This window comes from Neoarius graeffei, chromosome 27, assembly GCF_027579695.1.
Source record: "Neoarius graeffei isolate fNeoGra1 chromosome 27, fNeoGra1.pri, whole genome shotgun sequence".
NCBI classification, from domain to species: domain Eukaryota; kingdom Metazoa; phylum Chordata; class Actinopteri; order Siluriformes; family Ariidae; genus Neoarius; species Neoarius graeffei.
Window position 1 is genome coordinate 30,171,017 of NC_083595.1, and position 22,747 is coordinate 30,193,763.

Sequence of the window (22,747 nt, forward strand, 5' to 3'; positions counted from 1 at the left end):
AGCACTTCATCAGAGGAAAAAAAGTAGATGTCAATCACCAGACCTTAACCCAGTAGAGTATGCATTTCACCTCCTGAAGAAGAGACTGAAGGTAAACCCACCCCCAAAGCAAATCACAACTGCCGTAGAAGCCTGGAAAAGCATCACGAAAGAAGAATGCAAGAGTGTGGTAATGTCAGGGGGTCATCATCTTGATGCAATTATTCCAAGCAAGGGATAGGCAACCCAATATGAAGTGTTATTTGCTTAAATGTACTTTAAATCTATCTGTTCCAATACTTTTCCTCACTGAAAATGGTTCATCTGCCACCAGAGGTGCAGTGTTCAAAGTTGGTTAACACATCTAGATGTAAATATCAAGAAGTGAAAGCTGAAACTGTAATTGGTCATCTCATCTTCATCTTTTTGATCTCAACCCCAGAGATCTCCAGTGTATAGCATAAACAAAAGAGTTGACCTTGTCTTTCCAATACTTTTGGAAGGGACTGTGTACAGATGAGGAATAACCATGAATGTATGGGACCCACACACACACAGCTCTTGTTTAATGAGGCATGCTGGGACAGATGGAGCGTTGATGAGAATTCCTGTACAAATACTTGAAGACCGATTTGAATTATAATACCCACATTCCATAGATAATGCACAATTTCTTTTAAAAGACTCCCTAAATAAAACCACCTTAACTACGAAAGCTCCCTAACCAAAGGTCTATGACTAATAGGAAAATAATCATTCTTGTAATTCCATGATCCGTGTACATATGGTGGCTCTACTTTCTTAATGCTGCCAACATTACGAGAAGTTACAAGCTGCAGTCTGACCAAAAACAATTTGCAGTTTGCCTCCCTATGCAAAACTGACATGACAAAATTACAACCAGATTAGTGATGAAAAGGTTTTCAGTTTTGTTGTGGCTTGGTTCTTTAGGTACTGTAGAAATAGTTGCTTAAAAATAAAAAAGAATGATGGTCATGTTACCTCCTGATGAGCGACGTACAAGGACACCTGGAATAATTTATATCACGGTTGGTAAAGTATCAGATGATATCGCCGTCAAGTAATTATATGACTGCTGCACACTACTGAAACAAACACGTCCTCCATTTTGTATCTTCTGTACTTGTTGTAACAGGAGTCTTAGCTGGATTATAATGTACCTTTTGGCATATCAACTATGAGTCTTATTAAAATGAATATTGCATAATTTGGATGCAAATATCTGTGCCTGCGTGTCTTCAGGTGTCCTATGATGCTGACGGCTTCTGTGAGCGAAACAGAGACGTCCTGTTCACTGACCTCATCGAGCTCATGCAGAGCAGTGAAATGTGAGTGTGTCATTCTTTTTACCCATTATGCACCTGTGCTGGCAGCCTATTCTAATGTATGCAAATCATGCTCCTAACTTGCAGCAACCAAAGTGTGTCAGTGTTGCGTGTGTGTATGTGTGCGCGCGCATGTGTGCAATGATTGCACCTCCTCTGCGTTCCAGAAACCATCTGTCCAAACGGACACCTTATTGTGTCTTATTGTGGCTCATGCTAGGTTAGGGGTGTGTCCTCCGCAATGCAGAAACACGTGCTGTGAGGCAAATATACTTTTAAATGTTTTAGAAAGGTGCAGTGAAGATCATTCTTCCTTCAGACGAGCAGATTGTCTATTGGTGAAAAAAAAAGAATAGAACGGAATTACTATTACTACTTAACCGTTATTGTCAGCTGCGTTGTTGTCACAGGGGCCCTGGTCCATCTGCGCATACGCCGTCCTACAGCGTTAACCTCTGAACTTTATTAAAGATCATAATGTCCCTAAACTGTATAGAACTCACACTCAGGAGAAAAAAAAAAAGTTGGCTGATGTCTGTTCTTTAGTTATTCAGTCATTAAAATGGAAAAGAATCTTAAAAGAATCATTCTGAGAATTCTAATGTACATTATTTTACATGTCCCTCAAACATACACTACCGGTCAAAAGTTTGGGGTCACCCAGACAATTTTGTGGTTCCATTAAAAGTCACACTTTTATTTACCACCATAAGTTGTAAAATGAATAGAAAATATAGTCAATGCATTTTTCTGGCCATTTTGAGCATTTAATCGACCCCACAAATGTGATGCTCCAGAAACTCAATCTGCTCAAAGGAAGGTCAGTTTTATAGCTTCTCTAAAGAGCTAAACTGTTTTCAGCTGTGCTAACATGATTGTACAAGGGTTTTCTAATCATCCATTAGCCTTCTGAGGCAATGAGCAAACACATTGTACCATTAGAACACTGGAGTGATAGTTGCTGGAAATGGGCCTCTATACACCTATGTAGATATTGCACCAAAAACCAGACATTTGCAGCTAGAATAGTCATTTACCACATTAGCAATGTATAGAGTGCATTTCTGATTAGTTTAAAGTGATCTTCATTGAAAAGAACAGTGCTTTTCTTTCAAAATAAGGAAATTTCAAAGTGACCCCAAACTTTTGAACGGTAGTGTAGTTGATCAGCAAACTTGGGTTTAGGGTCTTGGGGTTCAGACTGGACCTACAAGTCTGTCCATCCATCCATTATCTGTAGCCGCTTATCCTGTCCTACAGGGTCGCAGGCAAGCTGGAGCTTATCTCAGCTGACTATGGGCGAAAGGCGGGGTACACCCTAGACAAGTCGCCAGGTCATCACAGGGCTGACACACAGACACAGACAACCATTCACACTCACATTCACACCTACGGTCAATTTAGAGTCACCAGTTAACCTAACCTGCATGTCTTTGGACTGTGGGGGAAACCGGAGCACCCAGAGGAAACCCACACGGACACAGGGAGAACATGCAAACTCCGCACAGAAAGGCCCTCGCCAGCCACTGGGCTCGAACCCAGGACCTTCCTTCTGTGAGGCGACAGCGCTAACCACTACACCACCATGCTGCCCCCTACAAGGCTCATGAAACCTGAAATCTTTTCTGTGAAGATTTTCATGCTCAAATCGTCAATGATTTTGTAACATAGGCATTTTCAAATGTAGGTAATAATACCATTTACAAACTTTTAGTTTTTTGAGACACTTCCTTCTTCAAACATTTGGGGTTGAGGCCTGTGGTCTTGGTCTTTGGCAGTCGCACATGTTTACATCATCAAGGCACCATTTTGAAGGTACTGTTAGAGTGAGAGGTGAAAGAAGTTGCAAAGAAATTTTATACTCTTTGGTAGCAGTAAAACTGGAGAAGCAGAAGCAAAGTGAGAGAATACCAGACCGAGACAAACTCTGCAAGGATGCCAGGGACCATTAGGGGAAGCCATGACCTAATGGTTAGAGAAGCAACTTTGGGACCAAAAGGTTGCTGGTTTGATTCCCTGGACCAGCAGGAATGGCTGAAGTGCCCTCGAGCTAGGCACCTAACCCCCAATTGCTCTTTCCACTGGGTATGTTGTACGTCGCTCTGGACAAGAGTGTCTGCTAAATGCCTGTAATATAATGTTATTTCAATAAATTGTCATCTGTTAACAACGTTGATCCATACTACTTGACTGCAGAAAGTTGGAGTGCTGACCCTGTGTTGCCATCTTGAACCTCATACTTGGATATTACCAACTATCATTTTCATGATACAAGTGCATATAAATGTGAACAGTTCCCAAGCTATAAATTCCTTGAAGCCCATGGACAGGTCACCAATGGATGGGTGCAGTATTTGTTTACACTGATTACAGAACGGCCTTGACCACAGAATACCTCCAAAATGGCAGTTAACCCAAAACGGCCAAAGACCAATTGTCAAATGTCATTAGAGTAAACCGCCATGCCTCTTGTTGTCATGCATGGAATTATACCAAACCGTGTAAAGGTAATAGTCATACTAGTTGTCTTAGATGGCTGCACCCAACACCGTGATGTTTTCTTATTTTTATTATTATAAATTACATTCAGCCAAACTATTTGTGTGGTGTTCCTGAAGATTTTGGGTTAGAACTATTTCTACTACTTGGTAGCTTGAAAGTCACAAGCTGTGTGCCAGTCACCATCGCAAAACTAAAGAAGCAAATCTTGAATCTCCAATGACGGGGATATATTAACGCAAATGTTATGTTACCGTTAAATTGGCACTTTATTTAAAAATAAAAAATGTGTTGTCTTTGTACTTTTCTGACTATACTACGTCCCTGACAGAGTTTTTTAGACTGACGTATTCTTCGTCCGCGACCTAGTGAACCAGTATCAGGATGTATTTATTGAGCACTTCTGTAAGACACTCTAGATAAAGGCATCTGGCAAATACTGTAAATGTAAAAGTAATTAAATGTCAAAAAGGTAACCTCTGAGACATTTTCAGTTGTTCACCGAGGCTGAAAGAGATCAACACACACCCAGAATTTCTGGAATGCTCACAAGCATGTGTTAGAGGCTGACTGACGCGGAGGTCACGGGTTATGGTGTTTTGAGTTCCAAATTATTAGTGTGACACAAATGAATGCCTCAGTGCGATATATACTGCTCTGAATTCCAGCACAGGAAAATTCCATTCAAGAGGAAATGATGGTAGTGATTAGAGCATGTGTGTGTGTAGAGACTGTACTGTCTCTAAAGCGCCAAAACAATATGGACTGTGGTGCGGCAGAACTTCAGTGACCCGAGTCGAAAACACTCCAGTCTTCCCAAGTGTCTGCTCTTTTGTCTGTACGCCTGCCTCTCTCTCTCTCTCTCCCCTTTTCTCTCTTATGCTCCACTTCTTCCATAATTATTCCTGTCTGCCTTGGTTTTTCTTCCTCAACAGAGCTTTTATTCGGGCCTTGTTCCCAGAAAACCTCAATGCCGAGAAGAAAGGTCGCCCCACCACAGCAGGCAGTAAAATCAAGGTGTGTTGAATTGTAAGGTACCGATCTGTATGTGTGAGAAGTGGAGAGAGAAGTAGCAGGAGAAATAATAAGAATGAATGTGTGCATTTAAAAGAATATTCCACTTTCACCAACCTCATCTCTCGTGTATGTGTGATTTTTCTAGGGAAGAGAAGTTTGACACATTTCTCTGTACTGAGAAAAAATCAAAAACAGACATTTTATTCGACACTCACTCACGTTGTACAGCTAAGAGCAGATGTTGAATTCTGTTAATAAATGTTTACTATATGTGACCACGTGCAGTACAACATGAATTCAAAATGGCACTTACGCCATGTCTTGTGTGTTTGTAGTGTGTTAACGCAGTAATGCTGATGATTCATCAAACATTTTAAAGTGTAAACAGGAGGTAATCCATGACGTCTCTCTTTATTTCTTGACCAGAAACAAGCCAATGATCTGGTGAGCACACTCATGAAGTGTACGCCCCACTACATACGCTGTATCAAACCCAACGAGACTAAGAAGCCCAGAGACTGGGAGGAGAGCAGGTACACGCACACTTTGGTCATCACTGAAACCTCTCTTCTCACACACACACACACAGAGAGAGCCTAGAATTTTCATATTATCTTTATGGTGACTCAGCTACGGGCGTAATCTCAAGACATGTAGTCCTATGTAGAAGTAATATTTGCTTAATCTGTGTTTTGCATCCCAGATACAGGTTAAGCATGATGCATTAAAAAACATCTTAGCTCGGTAATTTTAACACAGACCTGTTTTGTGTTCACAAAGCAAAGACACATGTAGGTCTGTTACCTTGGCCAAGACTTTCCCAGCTTTTATTTTGCTCTTGTTATTCACAAGTGTCTACATCTCAAACCAATTCACTGAAGAAGAATGGATGCGTTTGCAATTACCTTCACTTTCTGCTGACTTCATCTATGTGTCCTTTGAGGGCTGTTTCACAATCAGCGTAAACTTTTCAGGTCCACAATAGTCCAAAAATCAAACCTCGGATTTTTATTTTGTGTGTCTCTGCTGCCAAAAATTACCTTTTGAGATGGAAATGAGCTGCGCAGAATTTGAGCTACAGCTCGTATACTGGCCGTGTTAGATGTGGTGAGAAGAGGCATATAGTTCGTTTCTAAAACTGACCACCTTTCTTATAGTCTATAAGAGTAAGGGATACAAAGTGATAAACTGTTAAGGGATGTGATTTTAAGTACAAATTTTCAAGTCCTGTGCAGCGATGTTTGTACATGGTGGTAACTGTAATAACAACTGAAGCGGTGACGATCCTCGTGGTTTTCCGGAGAGGACACTTTTGACGGACTCACATTTCAACCACATGTGAAGCTCTGCTGCAAAAGTGTCTCACATCTGTTTCAAGTCCTGTTTTTACCATGCAAAAATGGCGTATTCTGCTTCAAAAGAGACAAATATTTTCTTTAAAAAAATCATTTTACCACCTCATCGTACGGTGAGTGTTTTCTGTAGAGGACATTTTAATGGGCAAAGGATACAGTCAGAGACAGTTTACAAAAAAATGTAACGTCTACTTAAATATCTGTCTTTTGTGAATGAAAGCATATGTTACAGGTCAAAATTGTAGTTCAGGTGGAATTTTTCAACCAAGGTTAGAATTTTTAGCCCAGTTCATAATTTGCTACTTGTATTGGGGAGACTTGCTGTATTTAGGATTTGGGAAGCCTTTGTATTTTAAACTACATGTAGTTGATGATGTAATAAGACTGGAGTCATTAATAAATTTTATTTATAGATAGGCTATAGCAATTTTATATATATCCTATTTCCATACTTAACCAGGATTTGAACTCAGAACCTTCTAATGCTTAAGCCAACACCTTAACCACTAGACCAGTCACAATTGCAATGGAGTGATATGTATTTTGAAGGGGTGATGGTGATATATATATATATATGTATGTGTGTGTGTGTGTGACTGGTCTAGTGGTTAAGGTGTTGGCTTAAGCATTAGAAGGTTCTGAGTTCAAATCCTGGTTAAGTATAGAAATAGGATATGTTAAAAAAAAAAGTAGGTAGGTAGACAAAAGGAAATACTAGGTAGGTGTAGACAGAGAGGAAGTGGATAGAAGAAAGAGAGGCAAAATAAGTGATGGAAAATCCCTTTTCAAAATCTTAGATAATCAAACATTTTACTGAGGTTGGAAATTATGAATAGGTAGCCAGACAGACAAGCGGAAATACTAGGTAGATGTAGACAGAGAGGAAGTGGATGGAAGAAAGAGAGGCAAAAGAAGTGATGGGAAAATCCCTTTTCAAAATCTTAGATAATCAAACATTTTACCGAGGTTGGAAACTATGAACTAGGTTAAAATTTCTAACCCAGGTAAAAAAAAATCACCTAGGTTGAAATTTTTTTTACCTGTAACATATACGGTGGTGCTTGAAAGTTTGTGAACCCTTTAGAATTTTCTATATTTCTGCATAAATATGACCTAAAACATCAGATTTTCACACAAGTCCTAAAAGTAGATAAAGAGAACCCAGTTAAACAAATGAGACAAAAATATTATACTTGGTCATTTATTTATTGAGGAAAATGATCCAATATTACATATCTGTGAGTGGCAAAAGTATGTGAACCTCTAGGATTAGCAGTTAATTTGAAGGTGAAATTAGAGTCAGGTGTTTTCAATCGATGGGACGACAATCAGGTGTGAGTGGGCACCCTGTTTTATTTAAAGAACAGGGATCTATCAAAGTCTGATCTTCACAACACATGTTTGTGGAAGTGTATCATGGCATGAACAAAGGAGATTTCTGAGGACCTCAGAAAAAGCGTTGTTGATGCTCATCAGGCTGGAAAGGTTACAAAACCATCTTTAAAGAGTTTGGACTCCACCAATCCACAGTCAGACAGATTGTGCACAAATGGAGGAAATTCAAGACCATTGTTACCCTCCCCAGGAGTGGTCGACCAACAAAGATCACTCCAAGAGCAAGGCATGTAATAGTCGGCAAGGTCACAAAGGACCCCAGGGTAACTTTTAAGCAACTGAAGGCCTCTCTCACATTGGCTCATGTTAATGTTCATGAGTCCACCATCAGGAGAGCACTGAACAACAATGGTGTGCATGACAGGGTTGTAAGGAGAAAGCCACTGCTCTCCAAAAAGAACATTGCTGCTCGTCTGCAGTTTGCTAAAGATCACATGGACAAGCCAGAAGGCTATTGGAAAAATGTTTTGTGGACAGATGAGACCAAAATAGAACTTTTTGGTTTAAATGAGAAGTGTCAGATTTGGAGAAAGGAAAACGCTGCATTCCAGCTTAAGAACCTTATCCCATCTGTGATACATGGTGGTGGTAGTATCATGGTTTGGGCCTGTTTTGCTGCATCTGGGCCAGGATGGCTTGCCATCATTGATGGAACAATGAATTCTGAATTATACCAGCAAATTCTAAAGGAAAAATGTCAGGACATCTGTCCATGAACTGAATCTCAAGAGAACGTGGGTCATGCAGCAAGACAACGACCCTAAGCACACAAGTCGTTCTACCAAAGAATGGTTAAAGAAGAATAAAGTTAATGTTTTGGAATGGCCAAGTCAAAGTCCTGACCTTAATCCAATCAAAATGTTGTGGAAGGACCTGAAGTGAGCAGTTCATGTGAGGAAACCCAGCAACATCTCAGAGTTGAAGCTGTTCTGTACGGAGGAACGGGCTAAAATTCCTCCAAGCAGGACTGTGCAGGACTGATCAATAGTTCCCTGAAATGTTTAGTTGCAGTTATTGCTGCACAAGGGGGTCACACCAGATACTGAAAGCAAAGGTTCACATACTTTTGCCACTTACAGATATGTAATATTGGATCATTTTTCTCAATAAATAAATGGCCAATAAAATATTTTTTGTCTCATTTGTTTAACTGGGTTCTCTTTATTTACTTTTAGGACTTGTGTGAAAATCTGATGATGTTTTTAGGTCATATTTATGCAGAAATATAGAAAATTCTAAAGGGTTCACAAACTTTCAAGCAGCACTGTACATCTCAAAGTAAAACCTAGTTAGTGCTTTAAAAAAATGCAATTCTGAATGTAATCGGTCAAATCTAAGCGTAATAATTAAAGCAGAATTAAATGAAATGACCACAGGGTCAAAACTGAGCCCAGATTTGACTCTTACATACATAGTTATAAGAACTTTTAAAAGACATTACTGCTGTAGGTAGGACTGGTGTGTCCCTGTAAAATAAGGTAGAAGAAACTTCAGCATATTTATACTGGACCTAGTTGCAGGAGTTAGTTGGTGTTATTCAAAAAGACAGCCATGATTGTGAAACGGCTCTTGAATGGATTTGCCTTTTATGTCAGTTTTAAAAGTGCACAAGTTAAGTGTGTATAATTGAATACTTTTTGTTACTGTGTGCAACATAATATGGGGGAAGCTATGGCCTAAAGGTTAGAGAAGCAGCTTTGAGGATAAAAGGTTGCCAGTTTGATTCCCTGGGGACCAGTAGGAATGGCTGAAGTGCCCTTGAGCAAGGCACCGAACCCCCAACTGCTCCCCAGGCTGCTCTGGGTATGTTGTATGTGGCTCTGGATAAGAGTGCCTGCTAAATGCCTGTAATGTGATGTGATATAATATAATATAATGTAGACTGAACTGCTGTACTTATGTTCATTTTGTAACAGTTATATAAAGCAGCATTTCTCAACCTTTTTTTCAGTCACGGCACCCTTCAGAAGTATGCAAATTCTCAAGGCACCCCCATATAAAATATACGTAGTCACGCTGACCATACGCTGACCCCGGCAGTGACGTTGTGATATGGGAAAGGGGGCCATGAGACAAATTTTGATGATGCATGAGGCGGCAATGATCTGCATTAGTGTAACTATCGTTTTTAGGAATTTTAATTCATTTTATTTATTTAAATGTTAGAATATATCATTTTTTGACGGCACCCCTAACGAAGCCAGATGGCACCCCGGTTGAGAGGGGCTGATATAAAGTATAGATTTATTACACAGCTTTTTTTGAATACTCTGTTCTGTTTGGTCAAGTGCTGCATTCTATGTTCTCTTATTTCTGTCTAACAGACTGTTGAGCACCCTTTGTGATACCGCATTCGGTGAAAGAAAAACTTTTAAGGGGTGTCTTGGCCAATAGATTTAATTTGAGTTTTTTTGGCCACCCATGGATGGCCAAGTGTAGTGGTTAGCGCTGTCGCCTCACAGCAAGAAGGTCCGGGTTCGAGCCCCGTGGCCGGCGAGGGCCTTTCTGTGCGGAGTTTGCATGTTCTCCCCGTGTCCGCGTGGGTTTCCTCCGGGTGCTCCGGTTTCCCCCACAGTCCAAAGACATGCAGGTTAGGTTAACTAGTGACTCTAAATTGACCGTAGGTGTGAATGTGAGTGGGAATGGTTGTCTGTGTCTATGTGTCAGCCCTGTGATGACCTGGCGACTTGTCCAGGGTGTACCCCGCCTTTCGCCCGTAGTCAGCTGGGATAGGCTCCAGCTTGCCTGCGACACTGTAGAACAGGATAAAGCAGCTACAGATAATGAGATGAGACATATATATGCGCTTATATATTGAACTTGTTTGTTTATAAATCTAAACATTTCTGCAATTAAGTATCAGTTCAACCAATTTTCTCTCTGCCTGCTAGGATTTTCTGGTTCACAAAGTTGACAGCTGTGATCATTTATTCTCCTCGTGCTTGTTCCGTCTGGTGCTTTTGGTGTGAGCTGTACTGCTGCAGGTGCAGCTATATTGTTACAGCCTTCCTGTTGTGAATACAGGCTTTTGGTTGATCGCGCAATTAGCACTAGGCCTGCTGTGTGTGTGACTAAACTGAGTTTCAGAGAGGATGTGGAAAATACACCGCTTCCATATGGCTTTTTGTGCAAATCAGATAACAAATCTTTGTTTTAAATCAGTGCCCATAAATAACCAATGTATCTTCACCCCAGCTGCAGTTGCACAGCCATTCAGCAGCAGTGGCCTTGTGAAATGTTTTTCCTGTCTCTGGTCTAATTTTCTGCCCTCAGAGCTGAGAAAAATGTTCAGTGCCTTTCAAAGTCAGAAAGTGGTCTGGATTTGAAGCATGCTTCACTTAGATTTTCCATTGTCTAGTCTACAAAACCTTTTCTAAATAGAGGAGCTAATTATGAGACTGAATTATGAAAAACACACACACACACACACACACACACACACACACACACACACACGCGCGCGTGCGCGCGTACGTGTGCAAGAGTTTAATAATGTCTGCTTTTCTTACCTCAGAGTGAAGCATCAGGTGGAGTATCTTGGTTTAAAGGAGAATATCAGAGTAAGACGTGCTGGCTACGCTTACAGAAGAGTCTTCCGCAAGTTCCTCAACAGGTACAAAAAATACCTACACTAAACTTTACTGACCCACCCGGAGCACAGCACACAGTACACAGATGTGCAAAGGATCAAGTGTTGTGTTTTGGCTTGAGATCAGAAAGCAGACTCGTATCTGAGAGGGCGTGAAGGAAAAGAGGAGAAAATGAGGATAATTGAACAATGTCGGAGGGAGTAGCAGTGGAAATTGGAAGAAAGTTTCATGTTTAAGGCGTGAGGTTCATACCGTAAATGAGAGAAAGAAACCGAGCAGCTGCTGATTTTACACAGGTGTACGAAAAGCAGGCGACTCACAATCACACAAATTCATGTCTGGTATTGTTCGTTCTCTTTCCAGCTTGGATTATAAAATGATGCTCAGATGCCACAAATACGGCTCTGAGATACTGACAGCATCTGTTGCATACTTGCTGCTTATGCTACGTAATGGCAGGATTATAGTCAGGAACAGTGTGCGTGTATTGAGGTTTTTCACCTGACGTCACAGGGTCACGTGACGCCCCGGTGTCCGCCGTTTTGAAGGTCAAGCTAGCTAATGTCAACATCATAGTAGCAAGTATGATACTGTAGCAATGTTTACGTTCAGTCATTTGGATGACTGTTAAAACCTTTCAGTCTCAAGTTTTTCCTTTACTGTATTTACTAGTTTATTGTAATTATGATCTGGCAGCTATTTACACCGGATCCAGTGTAAATAGCTGCTGGAGCCGACGTCCGAGCTTGCCGGAGCGAGCGCGCTCGGGCAGGCTGGGAGCTAGCGCGCTCGGGCAGGCTGGGAGCTAGCGCACTGCGGCACCGGAGCGCGCTAGCTCCCAGCTTGCCCGAGCGCGCTAGCTCAGTAAACTAGTAAATACAGTAAAGGAAAAACTTGAGACTGAAAGGTTTTAACAGTCATCCAAATGACTGAACGTAAACATTGCTACAGTAACATACTAGCTACGATGTTGTTGACATTAGCTAGTGCTAACAGCTAGCTGCTAGTACACTGCTACAATACAGACACCGACCCTAATAATACAGTTCTTGGTCATTGCCTGGTAACAGCAAATTTATAACTGGCCATGTCTCAACAGACTAAGAAGTTATTTCAATGACATTTAATAACATTTTGTTTATCCTGAGGACCGAAAGTAAATGAAAATGTGAACAAACCTTAGCTGTAATAAGATGGCGACCACCGGCTCCAGGGACGACCCGCTGATGTAGGCATGTTACCCAGCCTGACACAAAATATTTGTAGGCATCCAAACTCTTATACGCTTTCAGATCAATACCTGTGTATGGCGATGGGTTTTTAACGACATAGGTATACAGATCATGTGGGCCGAAGTCAGGTAAAGACGAGGGCTTCGTGTACTTCCGTACGTCAGTGAACAATCCTGGTGGAAGCAGGTAAACGTCGTTCTCTAAGCCTGCTAACCTCAATTTTTGCAAATACCCCTCCCTCTGCTCGCCCTGTAAATGCCCTACGTCGCTGGATAGTGAAGGTGTTTTCTGCATCTCGCTCCTTTTTCTTTTATGTTTTTCGTTTGTTGCCTTCCTCGCATTCAAACTGATTCGAGCCGTGACGTCCAAAATGGCAGCCTCACATGACTTGGTCATGTGGGTGAAAAACCTCAATAACTAAAGCCCTGGTCATACTACAGCTCGCGATGGGTTTGCAAATACTTGGCGATTAAAAATTTGTAGCATCGCCACCAATCGTGCAACACATTGCGATTGTTCTCCGAGCTTCGCGAGTTGTTTTTTTGCTGTGTCTCTGCCTCGTGAGTGGCCAAAAATGTCATTAAAAAATTTCAGTGTATGCATGAAATTTGGTGGCGATGTTTTTGTCGGCAAACTAAGCAGTGAATACTTCATGAATCTCGGGGAACCTTCTTCGAGTCTTTTGAGATGTATTTATCTCAAATCCGTGTCCATAATGCTCTCGGGAGCCTCATCAACACAGCGGCTTGCCACAGCCTAACCTTCCCCGAGACTTACCTGTTAATGCATTTACTTTCGGGGATCCTTCAGAGCACATTGTGCACGCACTTGGGACCCAGTTGTGATGGGAAACACCTGATGCGGATTTGAGCGCAATCAGCACATGCGTATAAGGATGCTGTTTTCACAAAGACTTTGCAAGTATTCTGTCAGGTATGCGGCGGTAGACGGCTCTAAGTGCAAGAAGAGTGCTTATTAGCAAGCGCGATATTTACAAGAACGAAACCGAAAGCAGAGTCATAAACATGGCTAGAAACAAACGTGACCGTGATGATAATACTTCACAAAGCCTCTGTGTCTTTGTGTGTGTGCTGATTGCGCTCAAGTCAGCATCAGCATCAGGTGTTTCCTATAACGACTGGGTCTTGTGAACAAGTGTGGCTGCTCGAGCACGCTAAGCCATGACAGTTAGGTGTTCGCCTGCTGTGTGACCACAACTTTTAGCTTGCCTGTACATATATCGTCATGCACCGTCACCAAAACGCCTCATTTTCATCGATAACCCATCGCGAGCTGTAGTGTGACCCGTAGCTTAATAGACCATTTCTTTGATTCGCTATGACACTTCTTATATCCAGTTGTGTGGTTTTGCTTTTTGAATCACTTACACAAACAGGAGAAATTTTTATAATCTATATTTTTCAGAAGTATGAAAGATAGAGTGCCATACTTTATACTTATGATAACATGTAGTGTCATAAGTCTGAGGATTAGTTAACATTACACTAAAGAAATGCGATTTGCTTTGTCCAGATACTGTATACACCCACACACCCATACCCTCACATGCATGTATGGACACTCACGCACAAACAGACAGCGCTTTCTTTTTCTTTGTCCTTCTGCTCTGGATGGACAGCTATAGGCACCAGAGGCATTTATATACAGTATATAGCCTTGAAAGGCTGATTTTGTATTCAGACTGTTAGCCTTGTCACAGCAAATGTCGTCTTTGAATTCGAACCATTTTCCACTGCTGGATCCCGCATTTAAAATGCCATCGTGAGAAAAGCCATATTCATATACATACAGAATAGAATTGGATAATGACACGGCTTTTCTTGCTTGCTGCTCTACTCCAGGACATTTGAAATGAATTAATGATTGTGCGTTTAAAATTCACAATGCATGTCAGCTTTAATTCAAATGTATTTACTGTGCGTATAAACGCATAGGCCACACACATATTTCAAGGAGTATTTTGCAGCTGATGGAAAAAAAATGTCACTTTCCAATTACAGGCTGTACTCTGTTTTGTACATTAATCATACGGCTGGTCAGCAGAGACGGTCCTTAAATCCTAGACTTGCAACTTTTACCAGTCCTGTTGGTTCTGTGGTTTCGTGTACCCCAGCAAACACTTTTCTCCTTTTCTTCCTCTACTTTTAGGTACGCTATCTTGACAAAGGAGTCATGGCCGACGTGGCGTGGAGATGAAAAGCAGGGAGTGTTGCATCTCCTGCGTTCTGTCAACATGGACCAGGACCAATACCAGCTTGGACACACCAAGCTCTTTATCAAAGCACCTGAATCGGTACGAGTCCTGGTTTAGTCTACTCTGAGGAAAAAAAAAAAACACTCTTTTCATGCCGTTAGGATCAATCCGTCTTGTCTTCTCACTCCAAATGTAATCAATCAGCCAAGACGTGTTTTAATTTTATGTCTTTAGGTTTGTGAGCTATGAGAATAACGTACTTCCCTAAAACCGTGTCCAGTAGTTCAGTCTCTCAAGCAGATATGGTTTATGACACAATATAATATAATGCTATGCATTTACAAAAAAAAAAGCTTGTTTCTCAAACAATAGTAGCCAAAATCACATTATTCCCAACAGTTTGGTGTCACACCAGCATCAGCTATAGGTAGGAGGCTGAAAGTTCATTTATTTATCTATAGTAGCTGCTATATGCTGGTCAGGTTGGATCCTGTCGGATTTGTAATCTATCCAAGGAGCACTACGCATGGGTCAGGAATACATGCACACACATTCGCACCTAGAGGTGATTTATAGTAGCCAATATTACAGTACTTAAGTGTTTTTGGGAAGAAACCAGGAATCCTGAAACTATTCAACCAACAATTAAAATTTGATTCTGTTTATCCACAAATGGTATGATGGAGCAAAATGTTTGAGGTTAGTGCGTAATAATTTAGCCAAGTGGCTTGTACCAGTGTCTCTCAACCAGTGGGCCACGAAGCACCATCTAGTGGGTTGCAAATTTTTTTTTCAAGTTGAAGCTAATTTTTACTCGTAGTAGGGTACAGTTGCTGGATTGTATCTGACGTCACATCCGCCTCATTAAGCTACGGTCACACTACAGCTCGTGATGGGTTATCGATGAAAATGAGGTGTTTTGATGGTGATGTACACGTGAGCTAAAAGTTGTGGTCACACGATAGGTGAACACTTGACTGTCGCGCCTTTGCACGCTTGAGTCTGGCGCAGCTCGAGTGGCCGTGCGTGCTCACGGAGCGCGTTGTGCGCACACTTGGGACCCAGTCATTATGGGAAACACCTGACGCTGATTTGAGTGCAATCAGCACGCACAGATACGGAAGTTGTTTTCACAGAGGCTTTGCGAAGCATTATCACTGTCATGTTTGTTTCTAGTCATGTTTATAACGCTGTTTAAATACTCTGCTTTCTGTTTTGCTTTTGTTAAAAAAACACTTGGAAAGTAGCTCTGGATTCTTACAGTAATGCATTTATGTCTGAGGACTACAGTCGACTTGCTAACTTTAGGACTGCAGTTATCATGAACAGTTTTGCACTCAAGTTTCCATCAGTGAACAGTTTATAACTTCAGCAAAACAGACTTCATGCTAAAACTGTAATGAATTTTCTGGTTTCACAGTTGTACTTTATGACTCTGTAGGACACTGTTATAGAAGTGAGTTATTTATAATCACGCTATTGGTCTTCACTCAAATGAGGATGGGTTCCCTTTTGAGTATGGTTCCTCTCGAGGTTTCTTCCTCATGTTGTCTGAGGGAGTTTTTCCTTGCCACCATCACCACAGGCTTGCTCATCAGGGATAAACTAGAGATAAATCCAGGATAAAATTAGGTCATGTTTAAAGTTTTTAATTCTCTGTAAAGCTGCTTTGCAACAATGTCTATTGTTAAAAGCGCTATAAAAATAAACTTGACTCGACTTAAATATCCCGCCTGCTAATAAACACTCTTCCTGTGCTTAGATCCGTCTACCTCCGTCTATCTTGTAGTGTCCTGATCCCCAGATCTTTAACCCAGCCACATAAAAAGTTGTACTCCTCCATGCTCTACCATTTGTGTGTCCGTGTAGAACGATGTCTGCAGCACCAGGTAGTTTGAGATGTCGGGGAACTCAAGAGATGGATAATTTTCCAACTCGTAGGAAAAAATCCTTCTTTGTTAGCGTGTAAGGATCTAATCCCATTGAGCGGTTTCTCTATCCACTTTTCTGAGTGTACTTCTTGGTTTTAATAACTTGTTTGAATGCTGTACACAAACATGGCAATAAGTTCTTGTGTTAATGGACCAGACTCCACTTTTGGATCATTAATCCGTTTTGACTATGACCGCATAACTAGGTCACACAGACATGACGGAGCCCTAGGACATAAAGTGGCCAGCAACTACACCATCAACAAACGTGAGTGAGAGTGGGGGACTGACAGCATCCATACATCCCAGTTTACCAAAACACTCTATGCCTGAGGACCCTCCAGGTTTACTCCCTTACCTAATAAAAAACTATTAACAAAAGGCTTGACTAAACAGAGATGTTTTCAGTCTAGACTTAAACGCTGAGACTGTGTCTGAGTCCCGAACACTACTTGGAAGGCTGTTCCATAACTGTGGGGCTTTGTAAGAAAAGGCTCTGCCCCCTGATGTAGCCTTCACTATAGAGGTACCAACAGATAGCCTGCACCTTTTAATCTAAGTAGATGTAGCGGGTCATAAAGGACCAGAAGTTCGCTCAGGTACTGTGGCGCGAGACCATTCGGTGCTTTATAGGTCAATAGTAGTATTTTATAATCAATGTGAAATTTGATTGAGAGCCAATGCAGTGTGGATAAGACAGGGGTGATGTGGTCACATCTTCTAGTTGTAGTCAGGACACTTGCTGCTGCATTTTGAACTAACTGGAGCTTGTTTATGCACTTACTGGAACATCCAGACAGTAAGGCATTACAATAATCCAACCTAGAGGTAACGAAAGCATGAACTAGTTTTTCTGCAGCATGTAGTGGCATTATATTTCTTATCTTAGCAATATTTCTGAGATGAAAGAAAGCTACCATTACATATGTTATCAATATGAGTTTCAAAAAGTCAATGATCACACGAGGTCTTTTACTGCTGCACACGAAGAAACAGAAAGGCCATCCAGAGTTCCGATGTAATCAGAAAACCTAGTGTACGTCTAGCTGCATGTGGAAAAGCAGAGATTTGCAGAGCAGGAAGTGAGTCCTACATCAGCAGTATTGAGTCAACATCACTGAAGAAAGTCCACACAAGTGTGTATCTGTAGAGTTCGGACACAACCAGGGTTTCTGTTCTCAGCATGTTCTGTATGAAAGCTCTGCCTGTGAGGTCACTGTTGACATTTGCACACACTTGTTCACACATACACATTCTCGCACGCGCTCTGAATCAGGCCTTGTTAATGATCCTCAATGCAGGGGATTATCTAAAGGTGCACGCATGGTGCATGTCCTCCTTATGTACGTACGTTCACAGTACATGTGTGTGTTTAAATGTCAGTAGTCAACTAATACAAAAAGTCACAAGGAGTTCATAGAAAGAAAAGTGCGCGCGCGTGTGTGTGTGTGTAACGAATTCTCACACAACTGAAATATTAAGTGGGAGAGTCCTTGTCTTAACCACTCAGGATCTAAAAACAAAACTCCCTCTCAGATAAGGGCTGACACGGACTAATTAGTTCACGACTAGCGGTGAATTTGTCAGCTGGTAAAATTTCACCCAGGTGTGTGTGTGTGCACGCGCGCGCGCCAGAATGAACTCTGTGATCCCTCGGAGTGCTGATGGATGACACTTTTGTGCTGTGTTTGTGTCTGAGCTGTCAGACACTCAGACTGTAATAGCACAGGATAAAAACCCTTCTGAATTTTTTGCGGAAAAGAAATATTTGTATTTTGTGCCTGCCATGACGGATCTCCTGCTTGCTCGCAGTTCAGTCCATGTGTGCGTAGTCCAAGCTGAGGTGATAAAAAAAAAAAGAGCACAGTGTGTTTAGTCTGGAGTTGTCTGAGGACACACAGAGAACAAAACGGAGCACTACTCCACCCATAATTTCAGGGAAAGGTGGACTGATCATTAGTGAAATGTATTCGTGAGCTTTTCACATAGATCGCAGGTCTTTGTGTTGAGAGTAAATGCCAGACGAGACACCTGGAGCTCTTTTAAAAGTGAAGCCTTTCCTCGGCTCACTAATAAAGCTCCTGCATGGAGTGACCTTTCCAAAGGTTTGTTTTATTATCATCTCTGTAGTGGACTTGTGGTTTTATCTAAAAAGGTTCAGAGTGCCCTTAAAATCTTCCTTAGGATTAAGCAGTGGTTCTCAACGGGTACTTTCTTCCTGGCCCAATTCATTCCTAATGAGCTGCTGGTGTGTTGGATCTGGTGTCTCAGAAGTAAAACTTTTAAGCGTGCAGGGTAGAGGCTTCCCAAAGACTGGAGTTAAAGAAATGGATTGGCTTAACATCACATTTACATATTTTCCCTTTAACCCGAGTGTAGTGAGTCAGAAATGTTTGGCGTTCAGTGTTTATTTCTTTGTGGTGTAACATAACTAGCAAGGAATGAAAAGTACTGTTTGAATAGGATATGATTTCCATATTTACAGTGTCTTTAAAAGTATTCATCCCCCTTTGTGTTTGTCCTGTTTTGTCACATTACAAGCTGGAATTAAAATGGATTGTTGGGATGTTAGCACCATTTGATTTACACAACATGCCTACCACTTTAAAGGTGAAAATTGTTGTTTTTTTATTGTGAAACAAGCAATAATTAAGATGAAAAAACAGAAATCTGGAGTGTGCATAGGTATTCACACACCCCACCCCACCTCCAAAAGTCAATACTTTGTAGAGCCACTTTTTGCTGCAATTACAGCTGCAAGTCTCCTGGGGTATGTCTCTATTAGCTTAGCACATCTAGCCACTGGGATTTTTGCCCATTCCTCAAGGCAAAACTGCTCCAACTCCTTCAAGTTAGATGGGTTGTGTTGGTGTGCAGCAATCTTCAAGTTATGCCACAGATTCTCAATTGGATTGAGGTCTGGGCTTTGACTAGGCCATTCCAAGACCTTTTAAATGTTTCCCTTTAAACCACTCCAGTGTAGCTTCAACAGTATGTTTAGGGTCATTGCCCTGCTGGAACGTGAACCTTCATCCCAGTCTCAAACCTCTGGCCGACTCAAACAGGTTTTCCTCCAGACTTGCCCTGTATTTAGTGCCATCCATCTTTCCTTCAGTCCTGACCAGCTTTCCTGTCCCTGCAGATAAAAAATATCCCCACAGCATGATGCTGCCACCACCATGCTTCACTGTAGGAATGGCGTTCTCAGGGTGTTGGGTTTGCACCAAACATGGCGTTTCCCATGATGGCCAAAAAGATCAATTTTAGTCTCATTGTACCAGAGAATCTTCTTTGATGTGTTTTTGGGGAGTCTGCCACATGCTGTTGGGCAAACTCCAAACGTGTTTTCTTAAGCGATTACTTTTTTCTGGCCACTCTTCCATAAAGCCCCACTCTGTGGAGTGTACAGCTTAAAGTGGTCTTATGGACAGATACTTAATGTGTTTGAGATCAAATAGTAAATAACAAAAATATAGTAAATAGCCCTATTCCACAACTGTAGTAATCCGTATTATGTCAAGAACCGCTCAGTTAAGTAAAGAGAAATGACATCCATCATTACTTTAAGATATGAAGGGTCTCTTAATTAATACAACCCCGATTCCAAAAAAGTTGGGACAAAGTACAAATTGTAAATAAAAACGGAATGCAATGATGTTGAAGTTTCAAAATTCCATATTTTATTCAGAATAGAACATAGATGACATATCAAATGTTTAAACTGAGAAAATGTATCATTTAAAGAGAAAAATTAGGCAATTTTAAATTTCATGACAATAACACATCTCAAAAAAGTTGGGACAAGGCCATGTTTACCACTGTGAGACATCCCCTTTTCTCTTTACAACAGTCTGTAAATGTCTGGGGACTGAGGAGACAAGTTGCTCAAGTTTAGGGACAGGAATGTTAACCCATTCTTGTCTAATGTAGGATTCTAGTTGCTCAACTGTCTTAGGTCTTTTTTGTCGTATCTTCCATTTTATGATGCGCCAAATGTTTTCTATGGGTGAAAGATCTGGACTGCAGGCTGGCCAGTTCAGTACCCGGACCCTTCTTCTACGCAGCCATGATGCTGTAATTGATGCAGTATGTGGTTTGGCATTGTCATGTTGGAAAATGCAAGGTCTTCCCTGAAAGAGACGTCGTCTGGATGGGAGCATATGTTGCTCTAGAACCTGGATATACCTTTCAGCATTGATGGTGTCTTTCCAGATGTGTAAGCTGCCCATGCCACACGCACTAATGCAACCCCATACCATCAGAGATGCAGGCTTCTGACCTGACCGCTGATAACAACTTGGGTCGTCCTTCTCCTCTTTAGTCCGAATGACACGGCGTCCCTGATTTCCATAAAGAACTTCAAATTTTGATTCGTCTGACCACAGAACAGTTTTCCACTTTGCCACAGTCCATTTTAAATGAGCCTTGGCCCAGAGAAGTCGTCTGCGCTTCTGGATCATGTTTAGATACGGCTTCTTCTTTGAACTATAGAGTTTTAGCTGGCAACGGCAGATGGCATGGTGAATTGTGTTCACAGATAATGTTCTCTGGAAATATTCCTGAGCCCATTTTGTGATTTCCAATACAGAAGCATGCCTGTATGTGATGCAGTGCCGTCTAAGGGACCGAAGATCACGGGCACCCAGTATGGTTTTCCGGCCTTGACCCTTACGCACAGAGATTCTTCCAGATTCTCTGAATCTTTTGATGATATAATGCACTGTAGATGATGATATGTTCAAACTCTTTGCAATTTTACACTGTCGAACTCCTTTCTGATATTGCTCCACTATTTGTCGGTGCAGAATTAGGGGGATTGGTGATCCTCTTCCCATCTTTACTTCTGAGAGCCGCTGCCACTCCAAGATGCTCTTTTTATTCCCAGTCATGTTAATGACCTATTGCCAATTGACCTAATGAGTTGCAATTTGGTCCTCCAGCTGTTCCTTTTTTGTACCTTTAACTTTTCCAGCCTCTTATTGCCCCTGTCCCAACTTTTTTGAGATGTGTTGCTGTCATGAAATTTCAAATGCGCCAATATTTGGCATGAAATTTCAAAATGTCTCACTTTCGACATTTGATATGTTGTCTATGTTCTATTGTGAATACAATATCAGTTTTTGAGATTTGTAAATTATTGCATTCCGTTTTTATTTACAATTTGTACTTTGTCCCAACTTTTTTGGAATCGGGGTTGTATTTGTTTATCGTTTTAAGCAGTCTCCTGTTCTTGGAGAGAGCAAGTCATCTGCCACTTTGGGTAGCAACTTTTCCAGCGAGTTATCATTAGCGTTCAGTTTAATTTGCAACACCTTCTGCAGTGTAGACTGTCTCAGGCTGCTCCTGTGGTCAGTCTTTATTTGTGCAGTTTGTGAGCAGGCCCTTTCCTCTGGGGCAGGTGACATTCAAATCATCAGTCGAGTTGTGTAAAAAATGTTAAATATGATAAACTAATTTAAAGGAAATGTTTGAAAGATGATAAAGGAGTCATTAGTGCTGACTTGTTAGTGTTGATGTCATAAATTTAGCTTTGATCATACATTTGTATTTTTTACAAATCATCGATAACATGGTGCGTCGGGATTGTTAGTTTTAATTAATATTACCACAAAAATATTAGAGAATATGGATCTTTAAATGATAATCACCTAAAATGAGATCATGGGTCAAATATAAACCAGTAATGTTAGGCCTATTGATGGACAGCAACCTAACTGTAAAGATCTAATATTTAGATTTCTAGCTGTATTATAATATTAACTGCAGACTTGACAGTTAAGCCGGTTTAAAATAAAATAAAAAATTAAATGGTTGCAGTCCAATTGCAGTTAGCCTTGACTAGGTGTAATGTTAGTTAATACTAATAGTGTTGATCGAGAATTACTATTAGTCTGGGATATTTAATGTTAGATTAGATCTAGTCCAGACCTGGGCATTTTACGGCCCGCGGGCCGCATCCGGTCCTTTGGTTCATTCTGACCGGCCCGCGTAAGGTTAATTAGAAATTACAAAATAAACGTATTTTCTAATTTTACCTCATGCATGGACTGAATGTGCATTGCTTTTATTTTGAAGTTGTGTTCAACAAAAACGCAATGCGCGCGACATGAACATGACATGAAATCCCACGAAACCTAATCCCGCGATAACTACTTCCGTAATTTGTCCAGACCAGCCACAAACTTGCA

At 41.1% G+C, this 22,747-nt stretch overlaps 1 protein-coding gene across 2 annotated transcripts in view; it reads left to right on the top strand.

Moving 5' to 3' along the window:
• The window catches only part of myo1ea (myosin IEa), a 117,480-nt gene that overhangs the window by 69,475 nt on the left and 25,258 nt on the right, over positions 1–22,747 (top strand). For both annotated transcript variants that reach the window (XM_060911924.1, XM_060911925.1), the window contains exons 15-19: positions 1,243–1,328; positions 4,760–4,841; positions 5,268–5,374; positions 11,106–11,204; positions 14,583–14,727. In XM_060911924.1, coding sequence (XP_060767907.1) covers positions 1,243–1,328; positions 4,760–4,841; positions 5,268–5,374; positions 11,106–11,204; positions 14,583–14,727 — 519 coding nt within the window. The remainder of the gene's footprint in view (positions 1–1,242; positions 1,329–4,759; positions 4,842–5,267; positions 5,375–11,105; positions 11,205–14,582; positions 14,728–22,747) is intronic.